Raw genomic sequence first — 27,607 nt, forward strand, 5'->3', positions numbered from 1 at the left:
TCTTAATAATAATAATAAATCCTATGCTATGTGTCTTCTTCCTGTTACTTGTGTGTTACACTTGCTCTGATTCAGCCACACCAGACCCCTTATTCGTTACTCCTTGGATAGGGCAGACACATTCCCAACTTTGCATGTGATGATCCCTCTTACTGAAAACTCTTCCTCCAGATTTCCACAAGACTTACTCCCTCACCTCCAAGTCTTCCTTCAAATGTTACCCTCTCAGACTTATTCTGATCACCCTATTACAGTGCAAGCAGGACTTCCTATTTCCTTTCTCTCCTCTGCTTTTCTCCCAAGCACCTTCTAGTTTAACACAGGCAGAGTATTCTTTATCCAAAACACTTGGGACCAGAAAACTTCAAATTTTTTAAAATTTTGGAATATTTGCACATACATAAAAAGCTACATTGGGGATGTAATCCAAGGGTAAGCAGGAATTCATTTATATTATATATACTTTATACTCAGCAGCCTGAAATAATTTTATATAATATTTTTGTGGACTGATTTTTTTATTTCAATCTGTCACATGAAGTCAGGTATGGAATGTTCCACTTGTGGCATCATATTGGTATTAAAAAGTTTCAGATTTGGGGACTGGGGATATAGCTCAGTGGTAGAATAATTGCTTAGCATGTACAAGCCCTTGGGTTCAATCCCCAACACCACTCAGTGCCCCCCCCCCCCAAAAAAAAGAACAGGTTCAGATTTTGGAACATTTCGGATTTTCAGACTAGTGATACTCAATCTGTACATAGTTTAATCATTTATGCTTATTTACATGGACGAACATACATTTACTTATTATTTATGCTTATTACCACTTAAAAATCTGTTTTGTTTACTGGTGTAGCCTAAGAGCAAAGAATTGTGCCTAGCAATGTAGGTACTACAAATACATTTTTGTGATGACGGGGCATAAAAACAACCAGGTCCTTTAGACACATCACCTGTTATCTCACTGCACCGGGCACACCCCAGGCCTCCAGAACCTCTCTCTCTGCTTGACGTCTACTTGCTTATTTTGCTATATCTGCCGACAATCTGGAAGCCCCCAGAAGCTGCAGTCGGTTCTGAGTGTCCCTGGGCTTCCAAATGTGCCTTTCTGCCCACCCCGCGTCCTATCCCCAGGGTAATACCTCCCCGAGCGCCCCAGCCACAGACCTCGGCCTCCTCGCCGTCACTGCTGCGTTCACTGTCCTCCTCCTCGGAGAAGTTGCTGTCTTCGCTGTCCGACATCTTCTGCTCCTGTAGGGAAAGACCCCCGGCCTCAGAGCATCCAAAATTCCCAAGCTCCACCCTCCGCCTCAGTTTCCCCGCTAGTTCTTTGGGAGAAGAAAAATCCCTTGGCGCACTTCCGGCAGCCTCGTTCTGGCAATCGGGAACCACAGTGGGGAATGTCCCTATGCCACCTTCTAACACACCCCGAGTCTTCCCATCAGGTCTCTACAACTTTCCGATCTCCACCAGTCCTAAGGCCTACCACCTCTGAAGTCCCCCTTACCGCTTCGGTTCCACCTCCGCCTTCTGTACCAGCTGCTGTTCACACGACGCCTAGCTAGGACTGATGAATCCTCTCGCGATACCTACCCGTTGGCCTCGCCTAACGCGAGATTTCCGAGGCTGGCCCCGGGCGACGCACTTCCAGGTCGCCATCTTGAGAGTGACAGGATTATCTTAAGCAGAACGTGGAGCCGACATCTTGGGAGGGTCAAGAATGAGAGTTTTCCACGTCGGGATCCAACTTTGTGTAGCTCGAATTTGTATTTGAATTTAGTGATTGGCTTACTCATTATCTTATAGACCCTCTAAAACATCCCTACGAGATCGGTACTCCCATTTTACAGAAGCGGAAACATACTCAGAAAAATTAAATGAGAAGCAGCCGACTCAAGATTTCTCCCCAAGTTTGGGGGACCCTAAAGTTTCTGTTTTGCGTTACTGTGGATTGAACCCAATGGCGCTTTACCACTGAGCCACATCCCAGTCCTTTTTTTTTTTAAAAAATAAATTGCCCAGGCTGATCTTGCGATCCTCTCGTTTCAACAGCCTAAGTCGCTAGGATCACAAGCGTGTTGTATTTGCGCTCAGATCCCTGATTTTCTTTGGGATCTCCCAAAATTCATTTCAGCATTAATTTATGTAATAGTAATGACGCGTCAGCCTGATGGCAAAGAGGATAAGTACCGGGGAGAAATGTAAAATAACCAGATGGAGGATTTTTAAAACTCAGACGCTTTTTTTTTTTTTTTTTTTTGCTTTTTGTAACACATGACTAAAATTTCTCACATAAGCAAGGTTCAAACACCTGGATTCAGTTGAGAAGAAAACTTTTTTTTTTTTTTTTAAAGGCTCTGGGGATTGAGTCCAGGGCACAGTATATACTGAGCAAGTGCTCTGCCCTTAAGCCACGTCTTCACCCCACTCGCCTACCCCCGCCCTTGAGCCACATCCCAGCCCCCCGCCCCACTTTTTAAAGATTTTTTTAGAAACAGGGTCTCACTGAGTTGCCAAGCATCTTGCTTTTGCTGAGCCTGGCTTTGAACTTGTGATCCTCTTGCCTCAAAGGAGCATCACCATACCCGCCCCCTACCCCTTTTTTTGAGATAGGATCTAGCTAAATTGCCCAGGTTGGCCTTGAATTTGCCATGCTCCTGCCTCAGTCTCCTGAATACCTGGAATTACACGTGTGTGCCAGCGCACCAAGTTTACATAACTTTGTTGTTGTTCTGTTTGCTTTATGTTTGTTTTGGGTACTGGGGATTGAAACCAGGAACACTTTACCACTGAGCTACATCCCCAGCCCTTTTTATTTTTTATTTTGAGATAGGGTCTTCTTAAATGGATGAAATTGGTCTGAAACTTGACATCCTCATGGCTCAGCATGAAGAAACTGAGCCCAGAGAAGTTAAAGGGGCTTCTCACAGGCCACAAATGAGAAACCCTTTGCAAACTGGGCTCCAAATAATCCCCACCCTAATAACATTGTACCTTAGTGCAAATTAGAAAATTTTTTTTCTTCTGGACCTGTATGTAGTCCCATCTATTTGGGAGATCAAGGCAGAGGGATCACTCCAGCTCAGGAGTTCAAGACCAGTTTGAGCAACATAGACTCTGTCTCTTAAAAAAAAAAAAAAAGAAAGAAACAATAAAAGATACATTTCTTTAAGATAATTCTAAGTGATAAATTTATTAGAAGGAGATACTTTACTGCCATCTGCTGGAAGTGAACAAATATGCAGTCTACAATGTTCAAGAAGTAAATACTGTCCTCATAGATGTGGGATCCTTGTGCAGTGTACAACCCTTACATCCATAGATAGTGGCCCTGTCTACATCATAAGATTGATGTGAAGAGTAGATAAGCTAATACACTTAGAGCACATAGACCAGCAGCTGGCAGAGTAAGCACTATCTAAGTGTAGTTGTAACCACCACTATCATTATTTTTTATTATATATCAGTCACTGTTCTGGGTACTGCAGACAGCAGTGAATAAAATATATCTGTTAAGGTGGGGTCAGGAGCTTAACAGCTAGGACATCAGTTCTCCTTCCCCAGGCATGTGTGCCCCGTCACAAAGCCCAGTGGATTCTCCCTAACTATCCAGTTTCAGGAAGGAGAGACTGAAGTACTCACCAAAAGATCATCTGGGGGTAAAAAGTGATTGGGGCTGGAAGACTGGAGTGGATGAGGAGAACTGCCCCTGAGCCTTCCCCTGCTAGCTTCACTGAAGCCACAGATATTCAAGGAATGTGCTCCAAGAGGCTGGGGAAGGTGGTGACCACAGAGGAGGAAGGCCCTGGACTGCCAAGCTCAGAGAGTAAGTGTGAGGATTACGCTTAGAGCCTGGGGAGTTTGAACACCCACTCCCATCCCATTTGGCCCCAAAGGTAGTAGAATTTGCATTTTATTTACTTTTTTAGTGCTGAGGATTGAACCCATGGGTGCTTTACCACTGAACCACATCCCCAGCTTTTTTTTGGAGACTGGGTCTCTTTAAGTTGCTTAGGGCCTAAATTGCTGAGGTTGGCCCTGAACCTGAACTCCTCCTGCCAGCAGCCTCCCAAGTCACTGGGATCACAGGTGTGCACCTCTGAGCCAGGTTACATTGTTTTTGAGATAGGATCTTGCTAAATTGTTTAGGGATTTCCCTAAACTGCTGGGGCTGGCTTTGAACTGGTGATTGATTCTCCTGTTTCAGCCTCCTGAGTCCTTTTTTTTTTTTTTTTTTTTTTGGTACCAGGGATTGAACCCATGGATGCCTCACCACTGAGCCATATCCCAGCTCTTTTTTAGATTTTATTTAGAGACAGGGTCTTGCTGAGTTGCTAAGTACCTCGCTAATCTGCTGAGGCTGGCTTTGAACTCTTGAACCTCCTGCCTCAGCCTCCTGAGCTGCTGAGATTACAAGTGCACCACCACTTCTGGCTCAGAGTGTACATTCTGTGGTCTGTGCCGTCATTGGAAAACACCTGTGCTGCACCTTATTTTTGTTTGCAGATACACATTGGGGTTCTGCTCTTGTTTTTTTATATTTGTCTCAAGTAGTGGAGAATCTTCATGCCTGCCTGTATTTCTCTCTTTCTCTGAGGATTGGCTTGTTTCTGAATCTCAGCTTCTGGGCTGGTACTTTCTGGATCCATCTCTGACTGACTCAATTTTTCTCCTTCTCTCCTTTGGTTCCTTCATCTTTTTTTCTCTACATTTGTTTCTCTCTCTCTCTCTCTCTTTCTGTTTTTGGCACTGGGGATTGAACTCAAAGGCACTTAACCACTGAGCTACATCCCCACCCCTTTTATTTTTTATTTATTTACTTATTTTTATGTGGTGCTGAAAATTGAATCCAGTGCCTCACACATGCTAGGCAAGCAAGTGCTCTACCACTGAGCCATTATATTTTATTTTTATTTTTTTAAATATTTTTTCAGTTGCAGGTGGACACAATACCTTTATTTTATTTATTTATATATGGTGCTGAGGATTGAACCTGGTGCCTCATATATGCTAGGTGAGTGCTCTACGCTGAGCCACAACCCCAGTGCCCCCATTATTTTTTATTTTGAGACAAGATCTCACTAAGTTGCGCAGGGCTTCACAAAGTGCTGAGTCTGGCTTTGAATTTGCAATCCTCCTGCCTCAATCTCCCAAGTTACTGGGATTACTACAGGAATGTGCCAGCACACCAATTTTTTTTTTCAGTGTTGTGGGTTCAAACCCAGGTTTTTGTGCATGCTAGGCAAGCACTGACTATGACCCCAAGCCCCTGAGTCTGCTTTTCTCTTGTACTGTCTCTGTCTTGTTTGTCCCTCCAGGAATGTCTCTGGTGCTCTCTTTCTTCCTCTTTCCAGCCCCTCTCCCTCTCATCCTTTAAGAGAAATACTCTGTAAATTCCATCCCCAGCACCTCACTCACACACACACACACACAAAGACTCTGGGCTGGAGAATCTCACTCTGGGCCAGCCCTGCTCTCCAGACTTCACCAACTCCACCCTCTGTGGCAAGGTAAGCCAATGCTCCTTTGAGCCTTGGACACCAGACCCTGCACTGACAGAGAAACTGAGGCAACTGAGAGCTCCCTCTATCCCTTTGCAGATTCAGGGCCAACCTCAGCAATTTAGGCCCTGAGCAACTTAAAGAGACCCACTCTCCAAAAAAAGAGTTGGGGATGTGGCTCAGTGGTAAAGCATCCATGGATTCAATCCTCAGCACTAAAAAATAAATAATAGGGGTAAGTGTGTGTGGGAGGGAGGAGACAACCAATCCTGGGATTTCTCAGATGGACTGATGATGGAGAATTCTGTGAGGTCAGGGCTGATTTTGGGGAGTAAAGGGATTACATGGGGAATTTTAGAGAAAGGGAGATTCTAGAGATCCTGAATAGGGGCATTATATGGGGAAGAATTCTCAGGGGAAACAACTGTTGGGGAAAGGAGTCTCCAAAGGGTTAGAAATTCTGGAGAAGGCTGGGCATAATGACACACATCTGTAATTCAAGCGACTCAAGGGTGAGGCAGTCTCAGCCAGCCTCATCAACTTAGTAAAGCCCTAAGCAATTTAGCGAAGCCCTATGCAACTTAGGGAGAACTTTAGAATTTAAAAAATAAACAGGGCTGGGGATACAGCTCAGTGGTAAAGCATCCTGAGTGCAATCCCTAGTGCCAAATAATTAAATAAACAAAAAGAAAAACAATTCTGGGGAAAGGTAGATTTGAGGAGGGGACTCAAGAGATTTTGTAAACGGGGATTCTGGGGCAAGTACCCTGGGAAAAGTGGGTTCTCCTAGGAAAGGGAATTTCTGGAGGGGGGGACTCTGGGAAGAATGACTGCTGGGAAGAGGGCCCGGAGTGGAGGGAGACTGGGGAAAAAGAGAAGTCCAAGGTGAGGGTTCTCAAGAGGGATTTGAAAGTGAACCTCTTAAAAGGCTTTTGGGAAGTCTGGGAAGAGGAGATTCTGGAAGGAAAGAAGTTCTGGTGAAAGTCGGGTTCTGGTGGAGTGACCCCTGACGTGGGGTTCTGGGAGAGAACTCTCAAAGAAGGTGGGTTCTGGGGCTAAGATTCTGGGAATCCAGCTTGATTTCTCGTGCAGGATTCCAGGGAAGACTGATGGGGAGGGGGGATGGAACACGGCCGGTGGTGGGAGAGTAATAGAAACAGAGAGGGGCGGAGGGAGACCGACAACTGACGCAAACTCATCACTCTCCCTCTAGGCTTCTCGCTCTGCAGGCTACGCTCCCCGGCCCCGCCTCTTCCACCTCTCAGGCTCCGCCTTCCCCTTGCTGTGAGGAGGCTGGGAATCCCGCAACTTTTCAGAGGCCCCGCCCCCGGCTTGACGTCAGCCGTAAAGCTTCCAACTGTCGCGACGTGGCGTTTAGAGCGCCTGCGCAGACCCTGAAAAGTGGCTTGGGTGACCCCCATGCTTCCCTTTTCCGGTTGCAGCGCCGCGCGGTGAGGACTGCTCTCTACGCTCGCAGCCATGCCGGCCAAGGGTCCACTTCAGTCCGTACAAGTCTTCGGACGCAAGGTAGGCTAGGCGCTGGGTGGGTGGGGTCAGGGGAGGCCCGGGTCTGTGAGAGGCCAGTTTGGGCAAGGGTTGGGGTCTCCTTGGGAGCCAGAACCCAAAGCTCATACGGCCGATCTGGCTCCCTCGTTTTCCACAGAAGACGGCCACAGCCGTGGCGCACTGCAAACGGGGCAACGGCCTTATCAAGGTGAATGGGCGTCCGCTGGAGATGATCGAGCCGCGCACGCTGCAATACAAGGTACTGGGATCGGGGATGGGCGTCGAGTGGAGGGGTCCATTTTGGAGACGGAGATGTTACTGATCTTGGAAGCGGAGTGAGCTAGCATTATTAGTGCAAGATTTAGGCACTGAGTTTGGGGCATAAAAATGGGATACTTATTAATAGAGCCGGGCTTGGGTTTAGAAGATGTAAAAGCAGAGTTTGGAAAGTGAAAACGTGGGTGTAGAAGGTCCAGGGAGTGCTTTGTAAACTGGGATATTTTTCCAGGAGGCAACAGGAATACTAGAGTTTATGCGTCCTGGTTGTATGTTTTCCTTCCTTAGAAAATCTAAGGAAGGGTCAGTGTTTTGTATCTGATAAATCTCAAGTGTCTGAGGTAAGGTCTGGAGCTAATACAATAGGTATTAAGAACAGAAACCGAATTGGGGTGTGTTTAAATGCTCCGTGGTGAAAGGGGTTCTTCCACTCCCTATTTAGAATTTTTGGGGCGGGCTCAGAAAGGAAAGTAATCTGAGCCTAGTGTCTAGTTATTTTACTTGAGGCAAGTTAGTAGATTTTCTCTGCCTTGGGTTCATTTTCAGAAAAATGGATAACTTCTATTTTTAAGGATTGTGAGGTCAAAATAAGATTCTCTGAGTAAGTTTTCTGGCATGTATGGAAGATGTGTTCCTTTCTTCTTTAAGGTCAATTACTTTTAAAAGGAAGGAACATCTACATTGAATGGTGTCTGAGATTCATTTGTATAGCTGTTATCGAATATTGTAGGTTTTTTTCCCCGCTATGTACTGGGGATTGAACTCAGGGGTACTCAAATACTGAGCCACATCCCCAGCCCCGTTTTGTATTTTTTTATTTAGAGACAGGGTCTCAGTGAGTTGATGAGTGCCTCGCTTTTTTTTTCCTTTCTTTTTGGTGGTGCTGGGATTGAACCCAGGACCTTATGCATGAGAGGCAAGCACTCTACCAACTGAGCTATATCCCCAGCCCCCTAGTGCCTAGCTTTTGTTGAGGCTGACTTTGAACTCAGCCTCTGGAGCTGCTGGGATTACAGGCATGCCCCACTGTGCCTGGCTGAATATTGTAGTTGATTGTTGGCTGTTGGTTTGTTTGAAGGATTTGTCTGTACCCTTATTGAATTTGGGGGACAGAGTAGTAACTCAGTAACTCCTTCATGGAGCTCCCAGACTAGTGGGGAAGATAGGCTGGACCACTGTCCAAAGTGGTCAGAGCTGGAATGTGGAGCCCAGAGAAGGCTTGGGAAGGGGTGGAAGGAAGAGACCCAAGTAGGTAAAACAAACAGAATAAAAAGTGTCTAGCTGGGCCAAGGCACATACCTGTAATCCCAGCAACTTGGAAGCCTAAGGCAGGAGGATCACAAGTTTAAGGCCAACCTCAGCAACTTTGTAAGAGCCTGTCTCAGAATTAAAAGGACTGGGGCTGTGGCTCAGTGGTACCCCTTGGTTCAACCTCTGCTGAATCTGTGAAGTCACCAGCTGAGGGAAAAGAACACAAATACAAACAAAAGTGTATAAATAGGCACTGGTGAAAACACCTACTAGAGTTGGGAAAGGAAGAATGTGGCAGAGTTCGCTGTGTAGTTGTAACTTCTTTGGAAATTGAGAATTCAGAAAAGCTACCTAAGTAGCTCTAGAAAGGTTTTCCATGATTGGAAAACAGCCCTGGTAGTTGCCATAGAAGCTTCTTACTGTTCAGTATTCTAGGAACTCATCTTAAAGCGGGGATATCCGACGTCCAGAGAGGGACACACAAAGGAAGGAGCTCAGATCAGTTTGCCTTTTCCTGTTTGTTGCAATTGTGTTAGTATTCTTTTGGTTTATTTATTTATTTTTATGTGGTGCTGGGGATCGAACCCAGTGCCCCACACATGCTAGGCAAACGCTCTTCCACTGAGCCACAACCCCAGCCCTTGTGTTAGTCTTCTATCTGGCCTTTTTGAATCTTTCCTTCTGGCTGTGTACAGAGGCCTTTGGTGACAACTGGATCTCCTTCCAGTAGTACTTTGAGGCTGGTGGTGGCAGAAGTAGGGAGAGAATGAATGCTCGGTGAGGTGGCTAAGCTGCTGAAGTTGTAACTTAAAAGCCCTGTTCATTTCCCCCTATTTCTCTAGTTACTGGAACCCGTTCTGCTTCTGGGCAAGGAGCGGTTTGCTGGCGTGGACATCCGGGTCCGTGTGAAGGGTGGTGGTCATGTGGCCCAGATTTATGGTGAGTCTCAGGATCTGGACACATGGGTATGAGGTGGCCCTGGTAGCAAGGCCCTAGTCTTGGGCCTTCACAAGCTCACATACCTTTTTCTGTGTCTCTTCCTTACAGCTATCCGCCAGTCAATTTCCAAAGCCCTGGTGGCCTATTACCAGAAATGTGAGTGAGAGAGGGTCCTTCTTAGTCAGGGTGGGTGTTTGGGGACCAAATTCAGGACTTTCTAAATTTCCACACTCTTTAATTTCCTCAGATGTAGATGAGGCTTCTAAGAAGGAGATCAAAGACATCCTCATCCAGTATGACCGGACCCTGCTGGTCGCTGACCCCCGTCGCTGCGAGTCCAAAAAGTTTGGAGGTCCTGGTGCTCGTGCTCGCTACCAGAAGTCCTACCGATAAGCCCATCATGGAGATCAGAGCTCACCTTGTAATAAAACAGTGTGGGATATTAAGGGCCCAAGGACTACTGTGGTCTTCTGTGGTAGTGAGTCTTTAGTAGAACAGGGAAAGCCCCATCTCATGGCTGGTTGTGATTCTAACCCTTCTTAGAAGTGATTGCTCTGGGGTTGGTGTTTATGGGTGGAGGTGCCAGGTTGGCGCAGGCAGGATCTGTTTCCCTACACCTCCTGTAGACTTCAGCATACTAGCACAGCTGAGGTGGCAGTGGTTCTGTAGGGTTAGGAGGGTTAGTTAGGTTCTGTAGTGGCTGTAGGGTTAGGAGGCATGTGGGTTTGGTGGTGGGTTTTTTTTTGTTTGTTTGTTTCTTTGGTCTCCTCCCCACATGGGTTCTTGCTTTTTTGTCTAGGCTGGTCTCAACTCCTGATCTTAAGTGTTCCACCTCAGCTTAAGCATGTGCTTTAGTTTTCTTGACACCATTCTTGTGCTCCATGGTTGGCTTCATCCAGTGTCAATAATTTTTTTTATCTGCTTAGGAGGCTATCCCTGTCCAAAAAGCAGTTCCCAGTGTGTTCAGTGTGGCAACTTTTTTTTTTTTTTTTGAGATAGGATCTCGCTAATTTGCTTAGGATTTAGCCGACCTTGGACTTGTCAATCTCCTGCCTCAGCCTCCTGCATCCCTGGAATTACAGGCTGTGCCACCAAGCCCAGGGCAACTCTGTTTTTATGGGGTCCACCTTTTCTCAGATGGGCTCAAGTGCCCATTTGGCAGGCCTGTGGTGTTGTAGGAGCCAGGGTGTAGGGAATGCCTAGAAGCAAAGTATTGCTGTAGATAAAGCCACCTTCAGGTTTTCCCCAATTGTGGAGGAGAAAAGGAAAAGCACCAGGAAGTAAGTTGTCCAAGGGCACCTAGTAAAAGGTGTGAGGGGCAGTTGAGCAGTGGGAAAACCCAGGCTGTAAAGACGTGAGGCAGCCACAGTTCTATCCAAGAGCCCCTCTCTGTTCCAGTCAGTCAGTAAGCAGCAACTCAAAACAGTCCACCTGTGGGAGAAGCCCAGGAAGTTGGGCCCACAAAAATACTGGATCCTGCCTGGAGTGTCTGGTGGGCTTCCAGGGAGAGATGCCATCTGAGCCAGGGTCTGCTGAAGACCACTCTCAGTAACTTGGTTCTGATTATTGTCTCATTTTCTCGCCTGCACCTTTTTTTTTTTTTTTTTTTTTTAAAGAGAGAATTTTTTTAATATTTATTTTTCAGTTTTCGGCAGACACAACATCTTTGTGGTGCTTTTTTTTTTTAAAGAGAGAGAGGGGCTGGGGATGTGGCTCAAGCGGTAGCGCGCTCGCCTGGCATGCGTGCGGCCTGGATTCGATTCTCAGCACCACATACAAAGATGTTATGTCTGTCGAAAACTAAAGAAATAAATATTAAAATGCGCTCTCTCTCTCTTAAAAAAAAAAAAAGAAGTGCATTGTTTAAAAAAAGAGAGAATTTTTATTTAAATATTTATGTATTTTTTTAGTTATCGGCAGACACAACATCTTTGTTGGTATGTGGTGCTGAGAATCGAACCCGGGCCGCACGCATGCCAGGCGCGCACACTACCGCTTGAGCTACATCCCCAACACGAGAGAGAATTTTTAAATACTTATTTTTTAGTTTTCAGTGAACACAACATCTTTATTTTTATGTGGTGCTGAGGATCGAACCTGGCGCCCTGCGCATGCCAGGCGAGCACATTACCACTTGAGCCACATCCCCAGCCCATTCCTTTTTTCTTAAACTGCCCCCTGTCCCCACTTTTTAAGATGGGGTCTCAGGACATTACCCAGGCTGGCCTCTAATTCTTGAACTCAAGTGATCCCCCCGCCTTGGTCTACAGAGTAGCTGGGACTACAGCCAGCTTAACCCTATTTATTTATTTATTCATTCATTTTTGGTACTAGGGTTTGAGCCCAGGGGTGTTCCACCACTGAGCCACATCCCCAGCCTCCCCCTCCCTTTTTTGTGGTGGGGGGGGCACTTAACCACAGAGCCACATCCCAGCTCTATTTTGTATTATTTAGAGACAGGGTTTCACTAGTTGTTGTTGCCTTGCTTTGCTGAGGCTGGCTTTGAACTGTATCCTCCTGCCTCAGCCTCCTGAGCTGCTAGGATTACAGGCATGCACCACTGTGCCTGGCTTTCCCCAGCCCTTTCAATATTTAGTTTAGACACCAGGGTCTCAATGAGTTGCGTAGGCACACTTTGAACTTAAAATCCTCCTGCCTCAGCCTCCCGAGCCACCGGGTTTACAGGCATGTACCACCGTGCCGGAGTAACTTTCTCAACCCAATTTTAGCCTTCTCTCCAAAAAAAGTCACTCAGCAGGCAGACTGGTTGGCCCTCAGCAGGACACTCCTAACTGGACATGGTGGTTCATAACTGTAATCCCAGCAACTTGTAGGCTAAGGCAGGAGGGTTGCAAACTCAGAAATTTTAAAAAGGCTTGAGATAGGGCTGGGATTCTGGCTCAGCGGTAGAGCGCTTGCCTAGCACAGGCCAGGAACGGGTTCGATCCTCAGCACCACATAAAAATAAAGGCATTGTGTTGTGTCCATCTATACCTAAAAAATAAATACTAAAAAAAAAAAAAAAAGCCTTGAGATAGAGCTCATAGGTAGGAGACCTCTGGGTTTAGTTCCCAGTACCATTTAAAAAGAAAAAAGCGCCCTATAGTAGGAGTTGGGCCTGAGAAATGGAATTCACACACTAGGACGTGGGTCCAGGGCCCATGGTATTCCCAAGGGTCCAAAGATCCCTTTATTGAGGCTCCTGAGGAACACAGCTGGAGCACATCTGGAAAGGGGCGGCCTCTCCTTCCCAGTTTCTGCCTTAGACACAGCTCCTTTTCCCCTCCCCTCTCCTTAAATACCAGGAATTCCACCACCACTGTGGAGCTCAGGCCAAGCCAGGAAATTTCCTTCAGGGAATGGACAGCTGGGGGCGGCTGGGAATGTGCTGCTCAGGCCTGACCTTGGAGGCCGCAGTGGAGTCCTGATGACTGCAAACTTGAGTCCACCTCCATCAGAGGCTTCCAGGACTCAGCCCAGGCCCTGGGGCACAGTGGCCAACACTGAGCCAGGCCTTGGGCTGCTGCCTGGGTCAGCTAAGCATTGATCACCTGGGATCCTGGGAGCATCTGGCCATGAGCCTCCTAGGGCCAAAGAAACACCTGCTCTTAGTGTCTCTTGGGGGCAAGCATTTCAGGGCATTGGATAGGCGCTCACAGAACCTGGCTGCGTAGGTTTATCCCGTCTCTGCCCCTTTCTGGTTGTGGCCCCAGTAAGTGCCTTATCTCTTTGCCTCAGTTTCCTCATGAGTGATTAAAACACATCCTTAGAGCTTGAGGGTGTAGCTCATTGGTAGAGCATTTGTCAAGCACATGCTAGACCCTGGGTTAAATGCTGGGCAACAAAACAACCCCACCCTCCCTGCCACTTGCCTTTTGAGATGTTAAGATCAAAAGTGATTGACTTCACATAAAGTGTCCATAAGACTTCTGGTATGCAGCTAGTACCCAGTAAATATCAACTTTTATTTACCCTTTTTAAATTCTGAGACAGGATAGGGTCTTGCTAAATTGCCCAGGCTGGACTCAAACTTGGGATCCCCTGCCTCAGCCTTCTGAGTTGCTGGGATTACAGGCATGTGCCACCACAGAGATAAATCCAGATTTTTTGTATGTTTTTAGCTAGTACTAAAATTCAGATTCCTAAGCTCCTATCCTAGAGGTTTTTATTCAGCAGGGAGGGATCAGACCTTGGAGGATCTGTGATTTCAATGATGCCCCTGGTCAGAGGTGCAGACACATTTGTGAAATGACAACATGGCTCGAAGCTAGGGTCTTTCCTGAGTCATTTTGTACATGAGAGAACAGGCTCAGAAAGGAAGGGCACACAACCAAGTAAATAAATATAGGGCCTGAACTTACGGCCATAACACGGGTGCCTCAGAATTCCACAGAAAAACACAACATGCTGAAGCACAAGATGTGTTTGATGAAAGAAGCTGGTATTCTCATCAAACAAGCTGTGTAGATTAGGCTTCTCACTGGGCATACCACTGTAGGAAGGAGGGGGAGAAGGGCTCTGCCATAAAAAGCCTTCTGTTTTCACAATCTGAATTATTTTGTGGGAGCCTCCTCCCACATGGGCCTGTTGAAGAACTGTGGAGGTCCCAAGTGAGGGGAAGCAAAAGAATTGGGATATTCATACTGGGGAGGGTTGTTGCTAAGAGAAACCAAACAGATGTGGGACACTGTTGCTAGAACCCAAACCTTATCTGCCCTGGTTCTGGCACATCTCTGAAGTTTTGTGGTAACAAGACCCAGAAGAACCCAATTAGGGAGGAACGGATGGGTCAGCTGATGGATCTGGAGATGGCTGAGCGAGGTGTATGGAGTCAGGGTGAAAATGTGGATGGATGGATGTTAGGATGGAGGGGAGATGGCAGGTGGCCTGAGGGAGGAATGGAATGCGACATGGGTTGGGTTACAGTTGGGTGCAAGGATGAGGAGGGTAGAAATAGTTGGATAAGCAGGTCCCACAGGTAGGCTCATGAATTGGAAGAGGTCCGCCAGTCACAGGCTTGTGTGTCACTTCCCATTCATCAGGTACTATTATCCCCCACCACGTCCAAAACCGGAAAACACACATAATTTCATGTTAATTAACAAAATATTAATGACATCTCCTTCCCTACCCCTGCTGTAGCAAGGCAAGGGACGTTTATGAAAGCAGATCCCAGGTATGCAGCTGCAGCCATTTGTAGACCTGTGTCGGAACTTCCAGGTGGGGTCCTGAGAGCACATGGCATCTGGTCAAACGCCTTTTAGGTGGTCTGATATGGCTCATGTGTGGAAAGGGGCATCAGGAGTCCCCTGGGCCCTTCGAAGGCCCACAGGCTCCTGGGTAGGGGCCAGCAGAGCAGGGTGGTTCAACCTGACCTGGGCCTTGGCTGGCCGCAGCCGGCCCCCACCCCCCACCTGGATGCTGACAGTGGTGGCATAACTGAGCCGCCTGGCTGGGGGCGGTGGGGGCTGGGGCTGGGGTGGTGGCGAAGGTGCCCTGGAAGTGGGGGCAGAGGAAGACCAGGGACCCCGGGTGCCTGCAGGGGCCTCTCCTCCAGGCCCCTGCCGCCGAGCCAGGCTCTGGCTGATGTATGAGGCAGCCAGATATCTTGAGAGGGCAGCTGCATTGGGGCCCAGGAGCTGCCGTGTGGGGCGCGGGGGGCTGTGGGGAGGGGTGCAGTCTGAAGACTCTGACCTGGCAACCGGAGACATGGAAGGGTCTCCTGGTTTGGATAAAACCATGGTGGTCTGAACCGGGGTGGGCACCAGGCTCTGAACGTTCCGAGAGCTTCCTTGCTCAGGTAAAGGCGTGGGAGCCGGAACAGGGATGTTCACGGGGTTCTGCTGCCCCAACAAAGGGGTAAGTTTGGGGGCCTGTGTGTCCACAATGCTGTGCTCTGGAAGCAGCGGGGAAGCAGCTGGAGCCTGGGTGTCCCCAAGGCCTGCCTGCTTGAGCGAAGGGGGGAGGGCCTGGTTCCCGGTGTCCCTGGTGTTCCCGAGGCCTTGTGGCTGGGGCAAGGGGGGGGCGGCTGGAACCTGAATGTCTGGGGGTTCTTGGAGTAAAGACAGTGGAGCACTGGCAGGAAGCAGATGGTCCAGGGGGCTTCCATGTGCAGGCAAAGGTGAGGTACCTGGAACCTGAGTGTCTGGGAGGTGACGTGATGAAGCAAGTGGCGTGCTGGCTGGAATCTGATGGTCCAAGCTGTTCTCATGTGTCAGCAAAAGATTGACAGCTTGGACACAGACACTGGCTGAGCCCTGATCAGCCCTGGCACTTCCCTGTTCAGTTCTGAGGATGCTGGTGGGGTTCTGGCTATCCAGGTGGCCTTCTTGCCTGGGCAAAGGGGTGCTGGCTAAAACCATGACATCAGAGCAACTTCTGTGCTGGGGCCATGCCGTGCTGGTTGGAATCTGGACGTTCACATGGCACCCTTGCTCAGGAAGGCAGGTGGTGGAAGGAACCTGAGTATCCACATGGTTTCTCTGTACAGGCAAAGAAGTGGTAGCTGGAACTTGGATTTCCAGGTGGCCTTGATCAGACACAGCTGGAACAGCTGGGGCCTGGATGGCTGGAGGGCCTTCTTGCTTCTGCAAAGGTGATGCAGCTGGAGCCGGGACATTCTGGAGGCTTCCTTGCCCAAGTAAAGGGGCAACAGCGGGAGCATGAATGCCCAGATGGCCTTGCTCAGGCAAATCTGAAACATTTAGACTCTGGCCATCCAAGTGGCCTCCCAGTCTAGATAAAGGTGCAGCCACCTGAACCCTGGCAGCAGGGCCCAGGGGGACAGATTCCTGGGCACACGTCAGTGGGAAGGCCAGTTCACATACCAGCACATGTCCAAAGGCAGGCCTGGGCCCTGTGTGCAAAGCGGATGAGTCAGGACTGATCCTGCGGCCAGCCCTTTGCTGATGGCAGCACCTGGACCATCAGATCCTAGCCAACCCTCCACTATCTTTGTCCCAAAACCTCTCAGACGTTTGGGTTCCAGTGCCCCATCTTGGGCCACCTCCACTGATCACACACCCACCCAGACCTCACCTGGCTCGACCTGCTCCTGGAGCAGGCATGGAGATGGATGAGGTTGGGCCAGGACCCGTGGCCGGCGGCGGGGGGCATTGGCTGATGCCCGCGTCTCAGCCCGCTGCATCTGTTGGATCCGCTCGCTGTAAAGCCGGGCCAGCTCTCGCACTCGGGACGCTGCCCGCTCTGAGTGCGGGGCTCCTGCCTTCCCACTCCTGCTGCCTCCATCCAGATCCGAATCCTCCAGGATCAGCAGTGGCTCTGGGAAGCCTGGCCGGGCCAGCTGCCCCTGCTCCAATGCCTGCCATGCACTTCGGATTTCTGAGCAAGAGCGAAATTCCAGCTCATCTGGGAATCCCGGAGCTTGGGTGACATCCTGGGGCTGGAAATCTGGGAATGATATCCCTTCTCCTTCCTGCTCCTGTCCTGCCCTGCTTTCTGAGGGAGGCTCTCCCAGCTCCCCAGGGTTGCTTCTAGGGAACAGTTCTCTCCTGAGGGCTAAGGCCTCGGCCGGCTCCTGCAGAGGGCATGGGAGCCAGGAGTCACAGGGAGCAGGAGCGCTGGGGAGACTGGGAATGTCAGGCACACTGGGAATGGATGGAAGGCAGGGCATTTCAAAAACACTGGGAATGTCAGAGAGACCAGGAAGGCAGGGAACTTCGGGAATTTTGGGGAGGCTAGGTATGTCAGGAATCTTAGTAAGACTGGGAATGTCGGGAATTTCAGCTGCACTGGGACTTTCAAGCCCCTCTAAGACGTGGAGTGGAGAAGGTTCCCGTTCATCCATCTCCAGCTCTTCCTCTTCCTCCTCCTCTTCTGAAGAGTCCCGGCTGGGCAGGGCTTGGAATGTGAGCGGTTTGCTGTCGCCTGGCACCTGGGAGTCTCTGGGGAACTTGGGACTGTCGTGGATTGCTGGCTGTAGTGAGCATGGGAAGAAGCCAAGACATCAGGGTGGGCTGGCTGACCTGGTCCCTGCTCTCTGTCTGCCCATAACACAGTCCCAAGAACATGACGGGGGCGGTGGTACACGCCTGTAATCCCAGAAGCTCGGGAGGCTGAGACAGGAGGATTGTAAGTTCAAAGCCAGCCTCAGCAACTTAGCGTGGCCCTAAGCAACAGGCAAGACCTTGTCTCTAAAAGAAATATGAAAGGGGCTGGGGATGTGGCTCGGTGGGCAAGTGCCCCTGGAATAAATCCCAGTACCAAAGAAGAAAAACAGAGTCCCAAGAACCCCATGATGAGGTGCCCAGCTCACCCCAGGATCCCGGAGGCCTCTCTGGTTTAGCAGTTCCAAGATTTCTTCAGTGATTGAGGTTCCAGAGGGGTCCAGTGAAGGGGGCCCAGCATCCTCCAGGTCTTCAGGGGGTCCAGAAGCTGGGACTGTTGGCTGCGATTCTGAGGGGGGATACAGCTCCCCTTCGCTGCCAGCATGCTGTGAGGAGAGTGAGCGGAAGCCAGGAGCCAGGAGGGCCCTGGCCCTTGACTTTGGGTCCCAGTTCCCTCCTTCAGTTGGGGGAATCTAAGCCCCAACCCTTTTATTCAGACCCAGGATTTTGGAACTTAAAACTACTCCTCCATCAGACCCAGACCTCTAGGCCTTGCTTTAGGGTGCTTCTTACCTTGAATCCAGGCTTATCTGGAGATGGAGAAACAGGAAGAGAAAGAGTGAGATGCAGAAAAGAGTTATTCCTTCTAATTAATGAATGACCCCATCCCCTTCCTCCAGCACCCTGGGTATCCCCTGGGGTAAGAGAGACAAACAGAGGGAGGGACCAGTCACTGACCGTTCTGTGGAAACATGACATACGGATCCTTCATTGGCTCTGGGGAGGATACAGTGATATCAGGAGCCTCACTCTCACTGGATTTCGGGGTCACCTCTAGGTGGAGGTACTTACCAGACTGCCTGCGGCCACGACGAACAGCAGAGAGCCCTGGGGATGGAGCTGTGGGAGAGGCAGGTCGGAATCGTGTAAGGAGCTGACCCCGAGATCCTGGGAGGGGAGGGCTGGGGGGCCAGCCTCAGCCCGCCCTCATTTACCTGTATTCCTTCGGCCAGGGGTGAAATTTCCAGCATCCCGAGGTTGGGGAGACCCGAGTGGGGGTGTAAGGGGCTCTGGGACAGTCTTACTTTTCAGAGCACCTGTGGAGAGAGTTTCAGGCTAAAAACCCACTTGTCCTTGGAAGTAACTGTCCAATTTCCACAGCCTCCCGGCCCAAGGTCCCAACTCACTGTGCAGGCTGTTCTCCAGGAGAACTTGTTTTGCCTGAAAGAGACACGGGTGAGGGTCAAGTCGGCTGGTCTGCGAGCACCACACCATTCTCATAAACGGGTGCTTTTGCATCAGGCCTGACGTGGCTGATGACCACTAATCCTCACCACGAACCCAGGAGGTGGCCACCAGAATTCCCCCAGGTAAGAAAGTTGAGACCCAAAGAGGTTAAAAATGACTTGCCCAAGGTCACAAAGCAGGGTCATGGTGAAGCTCAGATTCAAGCCCAGGTGGTCTAATTCTGTGCCTTTAATGACCATGTTACAGGAGTGTCCCTGTACTCAGAGGGTCTTCCGGTACTATGGGGGTAGGGTCTCCAGCACTCCAGCCCCCGGCCCCGCACAGTGGCAGGAGCTGTACCTTGGCAGGAATGGAGGCAGGGTGGTTCTCAAAGAAGAGGCGCTGGAGACAGTGAATCCACAGCCTCTTCTCTTCTTGGTTCTTAGCCTGATGGTGGGATAGAGTCAGGAAGCCAGGAGTGAGGTCTGGGGGGAACCCTGCAGCCCAACCCACCCCTATGCTCACCTGGAGCAGGTGCCTGTGCTTGGGAATGGTCAGATCGGACACCTTGAACCCTAGAGGGTCTCGAGAACTCTCACTCACACTCAGGTTGCAGCACTGGATTAGGGGCAGAGAGGCGCCTGGCTTAATGTCCTGTAGGCCCAGCCCCGAGTCTTGCAGGCACTAAGATGCCCGGGAGGTGTATCTGGGCCTATGCCCCCAAAGGATGCATCCTATAAGACCATATGCCAGATCCCCTTTCCCCACAGGGCTAGGCTCTGTTCTTGCCCTCACCAGGCCCCCCATGGTCCCTCCCCCCATGAAGACACTTGCCTCATGGGCAAATCCAGGTTTTCCCTTGCAGATCTCACCCCATCACTACTCGCATACCCTACCAGCCCTGTACCTCCTAACAAGCCTTAAGCTACATTTGAACCCAAGGAAATGTGGCACTTTTAAACCAGGCTGTCTAACACCCCCACCCTTTTAGGTTTACAGTTACAGGGACATAGAACATACCAGGTAGTAACAGTCTAGCCCGGCCCCATGCCCAAACTCACGAAGATGTGGCCCTTGTAGATGTATTCTGGCCCCCGGCGCTTGGCCACAAGCAGCATCCGTGAGAACAGGAAGAGCAGCCGCTCACCCCCTCGCAGCCGGGGGCCACCCCCTCCACCACCTCGGAAGGCGCCCTCCAGCACCAGCTCCCCGAAAGCACTGAGCTCCGGGCCAGTCCAGCCGCCCAGCCGCCGCTGCACTTCCTGTTGGGACCCCACCAGGAGCAGGGACAGGCACGAACAGGTGGCACATAAATACACATGCCACACGGGGAGGTTAGTGACAGGGACCTGCTCTGAGCCAACCCTTTAAGGCTGCCTCGAAGCACTGACCCCCGCCCCAGGCCCACGGCTCACTCCCCACGGCCAGCCCAGCCCACTCTTGGGCCACCTGGAGGCGCGCTGCGTGCTCCTGCTTGCGCTTCATGTCATTGATGTACCAGGCGACCGCTGTCATGGACACAATAGCTTCTTCTACCATCTCTCGGCCTCCGGCACCAGGGCCCTCTGCCCAGTGCTTGCCTAGCTCCTGCCACGTGGCCAGCAGGTCAGGTACACAGGGAAGAAAAGAGAGGACACGAGAGTTACCCGAGGAGAAATGCAGAGTAGGAGGCAGAGACAGAGAAAACCGGACTGTGGAATGCGGGGTGCCAGTCCCTACGGCCAGTGAGACCTGACACCAAACACTGGCCCAGTTTCTGGGGCCCAGATGCCTCCCCAAGGGCAGAGTCTGGGGGAATGTCAGAGGACACCTCCGCAGGCTTGGCCCAACTCTTGCTGGGCCCATGGTCCAGAAGTACCAGAAGGTGACCAATGGCTGGGACCCTGCCCTCCCCCAGGGGCCACAGCTGACCTGTAACAGCAGATGGTACTTGAGGATGCGCTGAACGGGTTTCAGCAAGAAGCTCTGCAGGGGCAGTGAGTGACGAAGCTGGGCCTGGCGCTCCTGCAGCCACAGGGATGCTGGTGGAGACAGCGAGAGCTCCCGGAGCAGGGCCAGGGAGCTGGGGGCACAGCACAGGTCAGGGGGGACTGGCAGTTCTAGGGGTGGAGCTGGAAGGGCTCAGCAAGTGGCCAGGGTTTGGGGACAGTCAGGGTCTGGCAGGGGCCAAGGGCAGTCAGGGGGTACAGGGAGGAGGGCTGGCTACTAGCCTGGGGCTTAGCAGGGCTCCCCACAGCTCACCTGGGGTAGTTCATGCAGTACAACGTGTAGATGTCAAAGTCTTCACTCTGCAGGAGACAGGAGTCAGGGAAACCCCAGCTCCCAGCTTCCATGGCCCCCTCCTGCCTAGCCCAGGCCTGCTCCCCTCTGCCGGGCGGGTCCTGGCTGAGAATCCTGGCTTTACTCACCCTCTGCACGAAGCACTCAGCAATATCCCCTGCACTGCGGCTGCCCTCCAAGTCCTCCAGGAGCTCACTGTGGAGGAGGGGAAGGTGAGGAACTGCCTCCATGTGTCCCCCACATGAAGACCTCCCAATAGTCCACAGGGGCTAGGGTCTGGCGATAGCCAGGGTCTCTCAAGGGGATGTCTTAACCAGAGGAAGGGTCTTTGCTGACTACCCGGGATACTGCAACCTGCTTAGACTTTGTCCTTGGACAGCTTCACATTCCTTAGACTGAAATCTTGTCACAACTGGTATGAACAGGGGTGGGGAGGGTGGGTTTATGTCATGACATAAAAGGAACACTATGGCCCAGGGGAGAAGGGTATCATGACTGCTAAAGCCACAACCTTATTGTGATCCCGAGATCTCACCAAAGCACTCAGAGATGTCATGATTTTTTGAACCCAACACTCTCCTCACCAGGGTCACCAACCACTCTGATTTCTCTGGGACTAAGCAATTTCCCAGGACAAGGGACCTACAGGGTTAAAACTGGGAAAGTCCTGAGCAAATCAGGACAAGTTGGTCACAGTGCTCACATGGCTATGACCTTCAGGCCCCACAAGACTCTTGGATTCACTGTGAGCCTGGCACTGCACTGAGACCCCCTCCTGATGTTTGGACCTCATCCATATTCTTAGATTCCTGTCCCCTACGCTCCTGGGCCCTCACTCTATCACGAACTCTGACTGACGTCACCATACCCCATGTGCCGCCTGGACCAAATGCTACAGGGCTCCAAGTTGTACATTAGGACACATCCCAACAGCATTCAGCACCCCCGCCTCACCTGCTGAACTCATAGATGTCCTCAATGTTGGCAAACAGGGTGCCCACCTGCTCCATGCTCAGCCCCAGGACCCCGCCATCCATCAGGGGACCTAGGTAGTCCTGTAGGGATGACTGGGGTTACTGGGGCCAAGGGGCCTGTCTGCGGTCCCCACTGCCCTCAGTTGCCTGCCCACCTCACCTCCACAATGCTGCGTAAGTCCCGGACATAGGCCCGCTCTGTCTCCACAATCTCACGGGCCACACGCTCCAGCCGCGAGGGTTTTGCCGAACCAGAGACCTCAACAGGTGACAGATGCAGGCGAATGGGGGGACCTGGCAGGGGCTCTGGCCTGGAGGCTGAGCAGGCTGGGCCGGGCCCTGGAGCCAGGTCTCCCTCAGAGCCCACAGTGCTCAGGGATGTGGAACTCCCAGAACCTCGAGGGGAAGCCATGGCGGGGGCTGCAGGGGCTGCTGGAATGTGGAGTGAGAGGTCAGGGGTTCTCCCAAGCCCCCTCCCATAGCCCACTCACCTCACTTGGCCAAATCCTTCCCAAAGGCTTCTTCCTCTCTTCCTTACGTCCCAGCCTTGGTCAAGCCCCACCTTCTCCCATCAGGGCTCTCTATGAGCTTCTGCCACTAGTTTATCTACTCCACCCACCTGCTCCTCGTACTCCATCACGCACAGGAACGTAACCCTCATGCCCTTGACTAACGCCCAAACTCCTCAGATCCACAGGCCCCCGTGCAAAGTGGCCACGACACCTCTCCAGTCAGCTCTCTTCCCACTGCCGCACGTCACCTTGCCCTGTACTCCAGTCACCCCCAATTTCTTTCAGTTACCCAAAGCCGCGGCTCAGGTCTTTGCACATACTGTTCCCAGTGTGGCCATTGTGGGGACAGTCTTCCTTGACTGTCCAACTCTCTCCTCCCAGCCTTTCAATTCTTGGTTAGCTATTGCCACCTCCAGGAAGCCTGACTTCCCAGACTGGATTCCCATACCTCCCAGGTGTCTGCACCACAGCCCTGGCCACTTGGTCCCAGGCTTTCCCCTCTGGGCTGTCACTGATTGTGAAGAGCTGTCTTTCCCACCAGATCAGGAACTCTGTGAGGACAGGGCTGGGTTGTCTTGGTCATCCCCTGTGTTGCCAACACTGTCCAGCACTAGACTAGCCACACAGGGTTCCTCAAATCTTGAATAAGAAACATGCCTACAGGCTCTACCTGCCTGGTTGCTCACCTGTCGGGGTCTCACCCACAGCTGGGCACTCACAGGCTTGACCTCTGTGACTGCACCCAGGGCTGGGGCTGGGGCCGGGTTTGGACAGGCTAAGTCCGCGGGCTCCCTCAGGCATGGCTCAGCAGCACTGCAGCAGCAACCTGCGGAAAGACCCCCTTCTTGGGTACAGGACCCCACAGGCCTCCTGGCCTTCCACACTCACATATGGGGCTCTGGGAATTAGAAGGGAGGGGCCCCTTGGGAGAAACTAATGGCGAAGACAGGCAAAGTGACAGGAAAAGGGGGATAAGGAGAGAACCTTGAGAAGATGGAAAGGTTGAGACAAAGAGTGAAAAGAGCAAGTCGCAGAAGCTAGGAGTCCCGTCGGCCTGGAGTCGGAGAATCAGGCATCCTGGGAACGTTTGAGTTCTGGCTGGAGCCGAGGGCTAGGGGCAGGGCTGGGAAAAGCCGTGGGCGGGAGGCCGCGGGGTCCCAGGGGAGGGCGGAGGCTGGGGGACCGGATGCCAGGGTCCTGCAGACGGCTCCCTCCCCCGCTGAGGACTGAGCACTGGGGCGCTGGCCGCAAGCCCTCCACCGTCCTCCAGTCGATCCCTCCCGACCAGATCACTGTCCCGGCCGCCAAAACCTCCCCAGCGCCTTCCCACACCCCTCGGCCCTCAACTCCCGCCGGCGCCTCCGCTCGCCCGGCCGGCACGCCCCCTCATTGTTCATTGCGGCGCCGCCCCCTCCCCCAGCCCGCCCGGGCCCCTCGCTCCCCGCACCTCCCGGGGAGCTGCCCGCGCGCGCCCGGGAGCCGAATTCCCAGTCTACCCTAAGCCGGTCCCCAGGGAGACCCAGAGCAGAACTCAGGCATGTGGACCTCGGGCTCTCGGACTCCGGGAACCAGCATCCTGGGCCCCTCGGGAAGCGGGTCCGGCAGTCCGAATTTTTGGTGTTCTAGGAGGGGGGTACTGGAGTCTCGGATGCGGACGCTGGGACCCAAACTCCTTAACATTCTAGGTAGAACTGTAGGAGAACCCGGGTCCGTGAGTTCCCCTAACTCTAGGGGCAGGGACTAAATCACCTCGAGGCGGAGCGCAAGGGGTCCAGAATTCCTGGGTCCCCTTGAAGTGGTGCTTGCCGCAGCCCCAAACAGACTGGCTGGGGCGCTAGGGGTCCGGATCCCAAGTTTCTCCAACCCGGGACCCTGGCTCGGATTTCTGTACTCTTGGAGGGGATGTGAGTTCGGGGATCCCGAGTTCTTCTAACGCGGGTGCCGGACGCTCGGCCTCCCGGGTCCCGCGGGGCTGACGTCCCAAACTCCTGGCTCCCCCAGGAGGGGGCGCTGGGCACCTGAGGTCCTCGAGTAGGGTCGCGGGGGCCTGGACTTCGAGGTCTCTCAAGAAGCGGTGCAGAAATTCCAGACTCCCGAGTCCGAGACTTTGGACCCCTCTGACTCCGAGATGGATGGCACCGGGCTCCGGCGGCTGCGTCACCGCCACATCTGGGGCGGGAGAAGTGGGTCCCAGCTGTGGGGTGGGGGGCGGTCGCCGGAGGCTTCCCCTCCCCCTCTGCCGCCCAGGCTCACATCCTGTTCCCGCCCGTGGGGGGGAGGGGCCGCCTTCCGGCCGGCCCGCCAACGAAGGGTTAAGGCCCCTCCCCCGCCTTGATTCTGAATATTCATGAGGAGGCGGATCCTCGGGCAGGCCACAGCCCCACATTCCAAGCGCCTCGCAGACTTTTCCCTTTTACAGCAAGGGCCTACGAGGCGTGAGAATCCGGAACAGGACGTACTCTTTTTCCGATTGGTCAGTCAAAAGAGTTCTATTTGCATACACAATATAGGGAAGAATCCTCCTGGAGAGGTCACGTGGCTAAGAACGACTGAAGGACTCAGCGGCGCAAGGGTGCGGCCGGAGCTCCAGTGGCGCAATCGGTTAGCGCGCGGTACTTATAAGACAGTGCGGGCGGAGCGATGCCGAGGTTGTGAGTTCGATCCTCACCTGGAGCAGTCCTTTTTTTCCCTAAGGAACATTATTAGTTTTCTAATCAGTTTTTATTCTTATATATCTTGTGGGTCAACCAGACGTCTACATCACTTAGAGCAATGAACACTGCCATCTGAATTTTGCGGCTGGAGAAACTCTTTTCGCGACGGTGGGTTGAGAAAGTGTTCTGTATAGTGGGAAGGTGCCGTTTCCATTCTTGCCGCCAGGGGGAGGTACCGCCTCTCACCAGATGTCTTGAGCCTCGATTTGAGTCTGTAAATCTGAATTTATGACTTTTTCTTTTTTTCAGTGTTGGATGGGACTCACCTAGTTTAAGACTTCTGTAGCGGTATGACAGGCTGTGGGTCCGCAAAACTGTATGAAAGCTTTGCCGCTTTCTCTATATTTCTCCTCTTTTTAACCCTCTTTTCTCGGTCTCTTAATCCATTTATTTTCTTTCCGTGGCAGTATTGGGAATTGTACCCAGGGATGCTTTACCCCTGCGCTGCATCCCCCTTTTTAAACATTTTTATTTTGAGACAGGGTCTCACTAATTGCGGAAGCTGGCCTCAAACTAATTATCCTTTGCCTCAGCTCCCCAGGAGGCACCGGTTCGATTTTTTTTTTTTTTCAAATTTGAAAAACTCATTATGTGCCAAGTTCCGTTTAGTTGTGGGTGATACAGCGGTAAATAAGTCTCTGCCCCTGAGAACTTGTCATTCTACTGAGAAGGCAGAATCCAATAAACGTAAAAAAATATTTTTTTTTCAGGACTGGGGATGGAACCTAGAGGCTCCCTGTCATTGAGATAGGTCTCCAGCCCTTTTATGTATTTCTTTAATTTGACACAGGGTCTAGCTAAGTTGCCCAGGCTGGCCCGGAACTTAGGACTTTCCTGTCTCAGTCTTCTGAGTAGCAGCAGAAATACAGGCCTGTGCCACCACTGTGGCAGAATGAAGTACACTTTTTATGTTTGGTGATGACAAATACCATGCAGAAAGTAGAGCAAGGTAGAAAGTTGGGGAATGGAGGGGGTCTGGGTTGTAATAGAACCAGTCCGGGATAATCTCATCTGAGCAAAGACCCAAAGGAGGGGAGTAAGCTTTGAGGACACCAGGGTGTCATGCAGGCAGAGGGACAGGACAGCCTTTACAGCCAGCATAAAGGCCCTGTGGCTGTAACGGGCCAGATGTGCTGGTGGAGCAGCTAGGAAAGCAGTGACTGAGGTCACATGAGCAGGGGGAGGGCAGCAGATGGGAGCCAGGTTGTGTAGGATGCATAGAGGACTTAGGACTTTTGACTTTTTGTGATCAGGTGTCCTAACAGGCTTCCCTTGTTTGTCCCCCGGGGGAGTGGAGAAAAGAGAAAGGACAGGCTGGAACAGAGAGATTGAGGAAGCTGCTGTGAAGGCTCAAGTGGGGGATGCTAGATAGGACCAGGGGGAGATAGTCCTGGGGGAGGGTGGAGCTGGTCGATGAATTGTTTCGGGCTGCAGTATGGGTTTGAGAAAGGTGACAAGGGATTCCCAGGTCCCAGGTGTCTGGCCTGAGTCCTGATCACTGGTGGTAGGTGTCGTTTTGTTAGCTGAGGTTTTCGTTTTGTTTGGCTGGTGCTGGGACTGAACCCAGGGCTTTGTTCAGGAGCTCTCCCACTGGTGACACCCCAGCGCAGGTTGCAGGTTTTACTGTTTTGGGAATCAATCAGATATTTCTGCTTCTTGGTGTTCTTTCTGGGTCCACGTCTCTTTCTGCAGATGTTTTGGCACTGCTTACTCTTGCTCTCTGCCTTTGGGTCTTCGGGTTTCTGTTTCCCTCTCTCCCACATACCAGGGCCTGAGCCCTTTCCCACAAGGAGGCAGTTTCCTGGAAGAGAAGACCAAAGGTCACAATCAGCCAGTGGGATGAGAAGAGGGACAAGGGAGGCAGAGGAGGGGAGGAGGGAAAGTGGCTGCAGAAGAGGAAAGAGTGAGGAGGCGGAAGATAGATCGGGGAGGGAAGAAAGGAGGAGAAGGGTAACTAGAAGAGGGGGTGAGGGGCAGGAGAGGGTGGGAGGCTGGAAGGGCTGGGGGAGAGGAGTACTCGGGAGGGGAGGAGCTAAGAAGAGGAGAACTGGAGGCAAAGGGGAAAAGGGAGGGGATGAGAGGGAAGTGGGAGGGAGGAGGGAAAGTGGAGAGAAAAGAGGGGTCAAGGGAGGGAGGAGACTGCGGGCGAGGGGTGGGGCGCAGGTCTGACGTGAGACGGCTTCCGGGCTCGGCGCCCCCACTCCGGGGGGGCGGCTCCCGACGCCTCTTGCCTTGTATGGTCCGGGGACGCGGCTCCCAGGGCCCCGCCCGGACGCGCGTCCACGACCCACGCACACCGGCTGGGAGAGGCACCCCGGCTGGAGGAGTCCCACGCCTTGCATTCCCAATGTCCAGAAA

At 52.0% G+C, this 27,607-nt stretch overlaps 3 protein-coding genes and 1 non-coding gene across 8 annotated transcripts in view; 2 read left to right on the forward strand and 2 right to left on the reverse strand.

Annotated features, from left to right (window-relative positions):
* Supt5h (SPT5 homolog, DSIF elongation factor subunit) overlaps positions 1–1,619 on the reverse strand; it is a 28,637-nt gene extending 27,018 nt beyond the window's left edge. For both annotated transcript variants that reach the window (XM_058577593.1, XM_046440044.2), the window contains exons 1-2: positions 1,511–1,619; positions 1,171–1,254 (exon numbers count right to left, since the gene is read on the reverse strand). In XM_058577593.1, the coding sequence (XP_058433576.1) occupies positions 1,171–1,245 (75 nt within the window). In that variant the 5' untranslated portion in view covers positions 1,246–1,254; positions 1,511–1,619. The remainder of the gene's footprint in view (positions 1–1,170; positions 1,255–1,510) is intronic.
* A 5,259-nt stretch (positions 1,620–6,878) lies between these two features.
* Rps16 (ribosomal protein S16) lies at positions 6,879–9,926 on the forward strand. The gene is made up of 5 exons (XM_046440049.2): positions 6,879–7,031; positions 7,168–7,269; positions 9,380–9,476; positions 9,585–9,632; positions 9,724–9,926. The coding sequence occupies exons 1-5, from the start codon at positions 6,984–6,986 to the stop codon at positions 9,867–9,869; spliced, it is 441 nt and encodes a 146-aa protein (XP_046296005.1). The 5' UTR covers positions 6,879–6,983; the 3' UTR covers positions 9,870–9,926.
* A 3,494-nt stretch (positions 9,927–13,420) lies between these two features.
* Plekhg2 (pleckstrin homology and RhoGEF domain containing G2) lies at positions 13,421–24,737 on the reverse strand. Of its 4 annotated transcripts, none has more exons than XM_046440048.2 (19): positions 24,554–24,737; positions 23,222–23,361; positions 22,184–22,452; positions 22,004–22,104; positions 21,178–21,244; positions 21,011–21,057; positions 20,681–20,831; positions 20,219–20,356; positions 19,831–20,031; positions 19,295–19,387; positions 19,130–19,216; positions 18,730–18,763; positions 18,538–18,639; positions 18,395–18,442; positions 18,281–18,319; positions 18,116–18,132; positions 17,752–17,928; positions 16,515–17,412; positions 13,421–16,332 (listed from the first exon to the last, which is right to left on the reverse strand). In XM_046440048.2, exons 2-19 carry the CDS (start codon positions 23,334–23,336, stop codon positions 14,756–14,758), a joined length of 4,161 nt encoding a protein of 1,386 aa, XP_046296004.1. In that variant the 5' UTR covers positions 23,337–23,361; positions 24,554–24,737; the 3' UTR covers positions 13,421–14,755. The 4 variants fall into 4 exon arrangements, with proteins under 4 accessions (XP_046296004.1, XP_046296002.1, XP_046296003.1 ...); XM_046440046.2 differs by having other exon boundaries at positions 22,184–22,455; positions 24,285–24,736; XM_046440047.2 differs by lacking the exon at positions 24,554–24,737 and adding an exon at positions 23,520–23,851 and having other exon boundaries at positions 22,184–22,455.
* Positions 24,738–25,118: 381 nt separating this feature from the next.
* Positions 25,119–25,211, forward strand: Trnai-uau (transfer RNA isoleucine (anticodon UAU)). The gene is given in 2 exon segments: positions 25,119–25,156; positions 25,176–25,211. It is a non-coding gene; the product is annotated as a tRNA-Ile (tRNA).
* The last annotated feature ends 2,396 nt before the right edge of the window (positions 25,212–27,607 follow it).

Source organism: Marmota monax, unplaced genomic scaffold (genome assembly GCF_021218885.2).
Source record: "Marmota monax isolate L192 unplaced genomic scaffold, Marmota_monax_Labrador192_F-V1.1 WCK01_AAM20220418_F8-fsc00228, whole genome shotgun sequence".
Lineage (NCBI taxonomy): Eukaryota > Metazoa > Chordata > Mammalia > Rodentia > Sciuridae > Marmota > Marmota monax.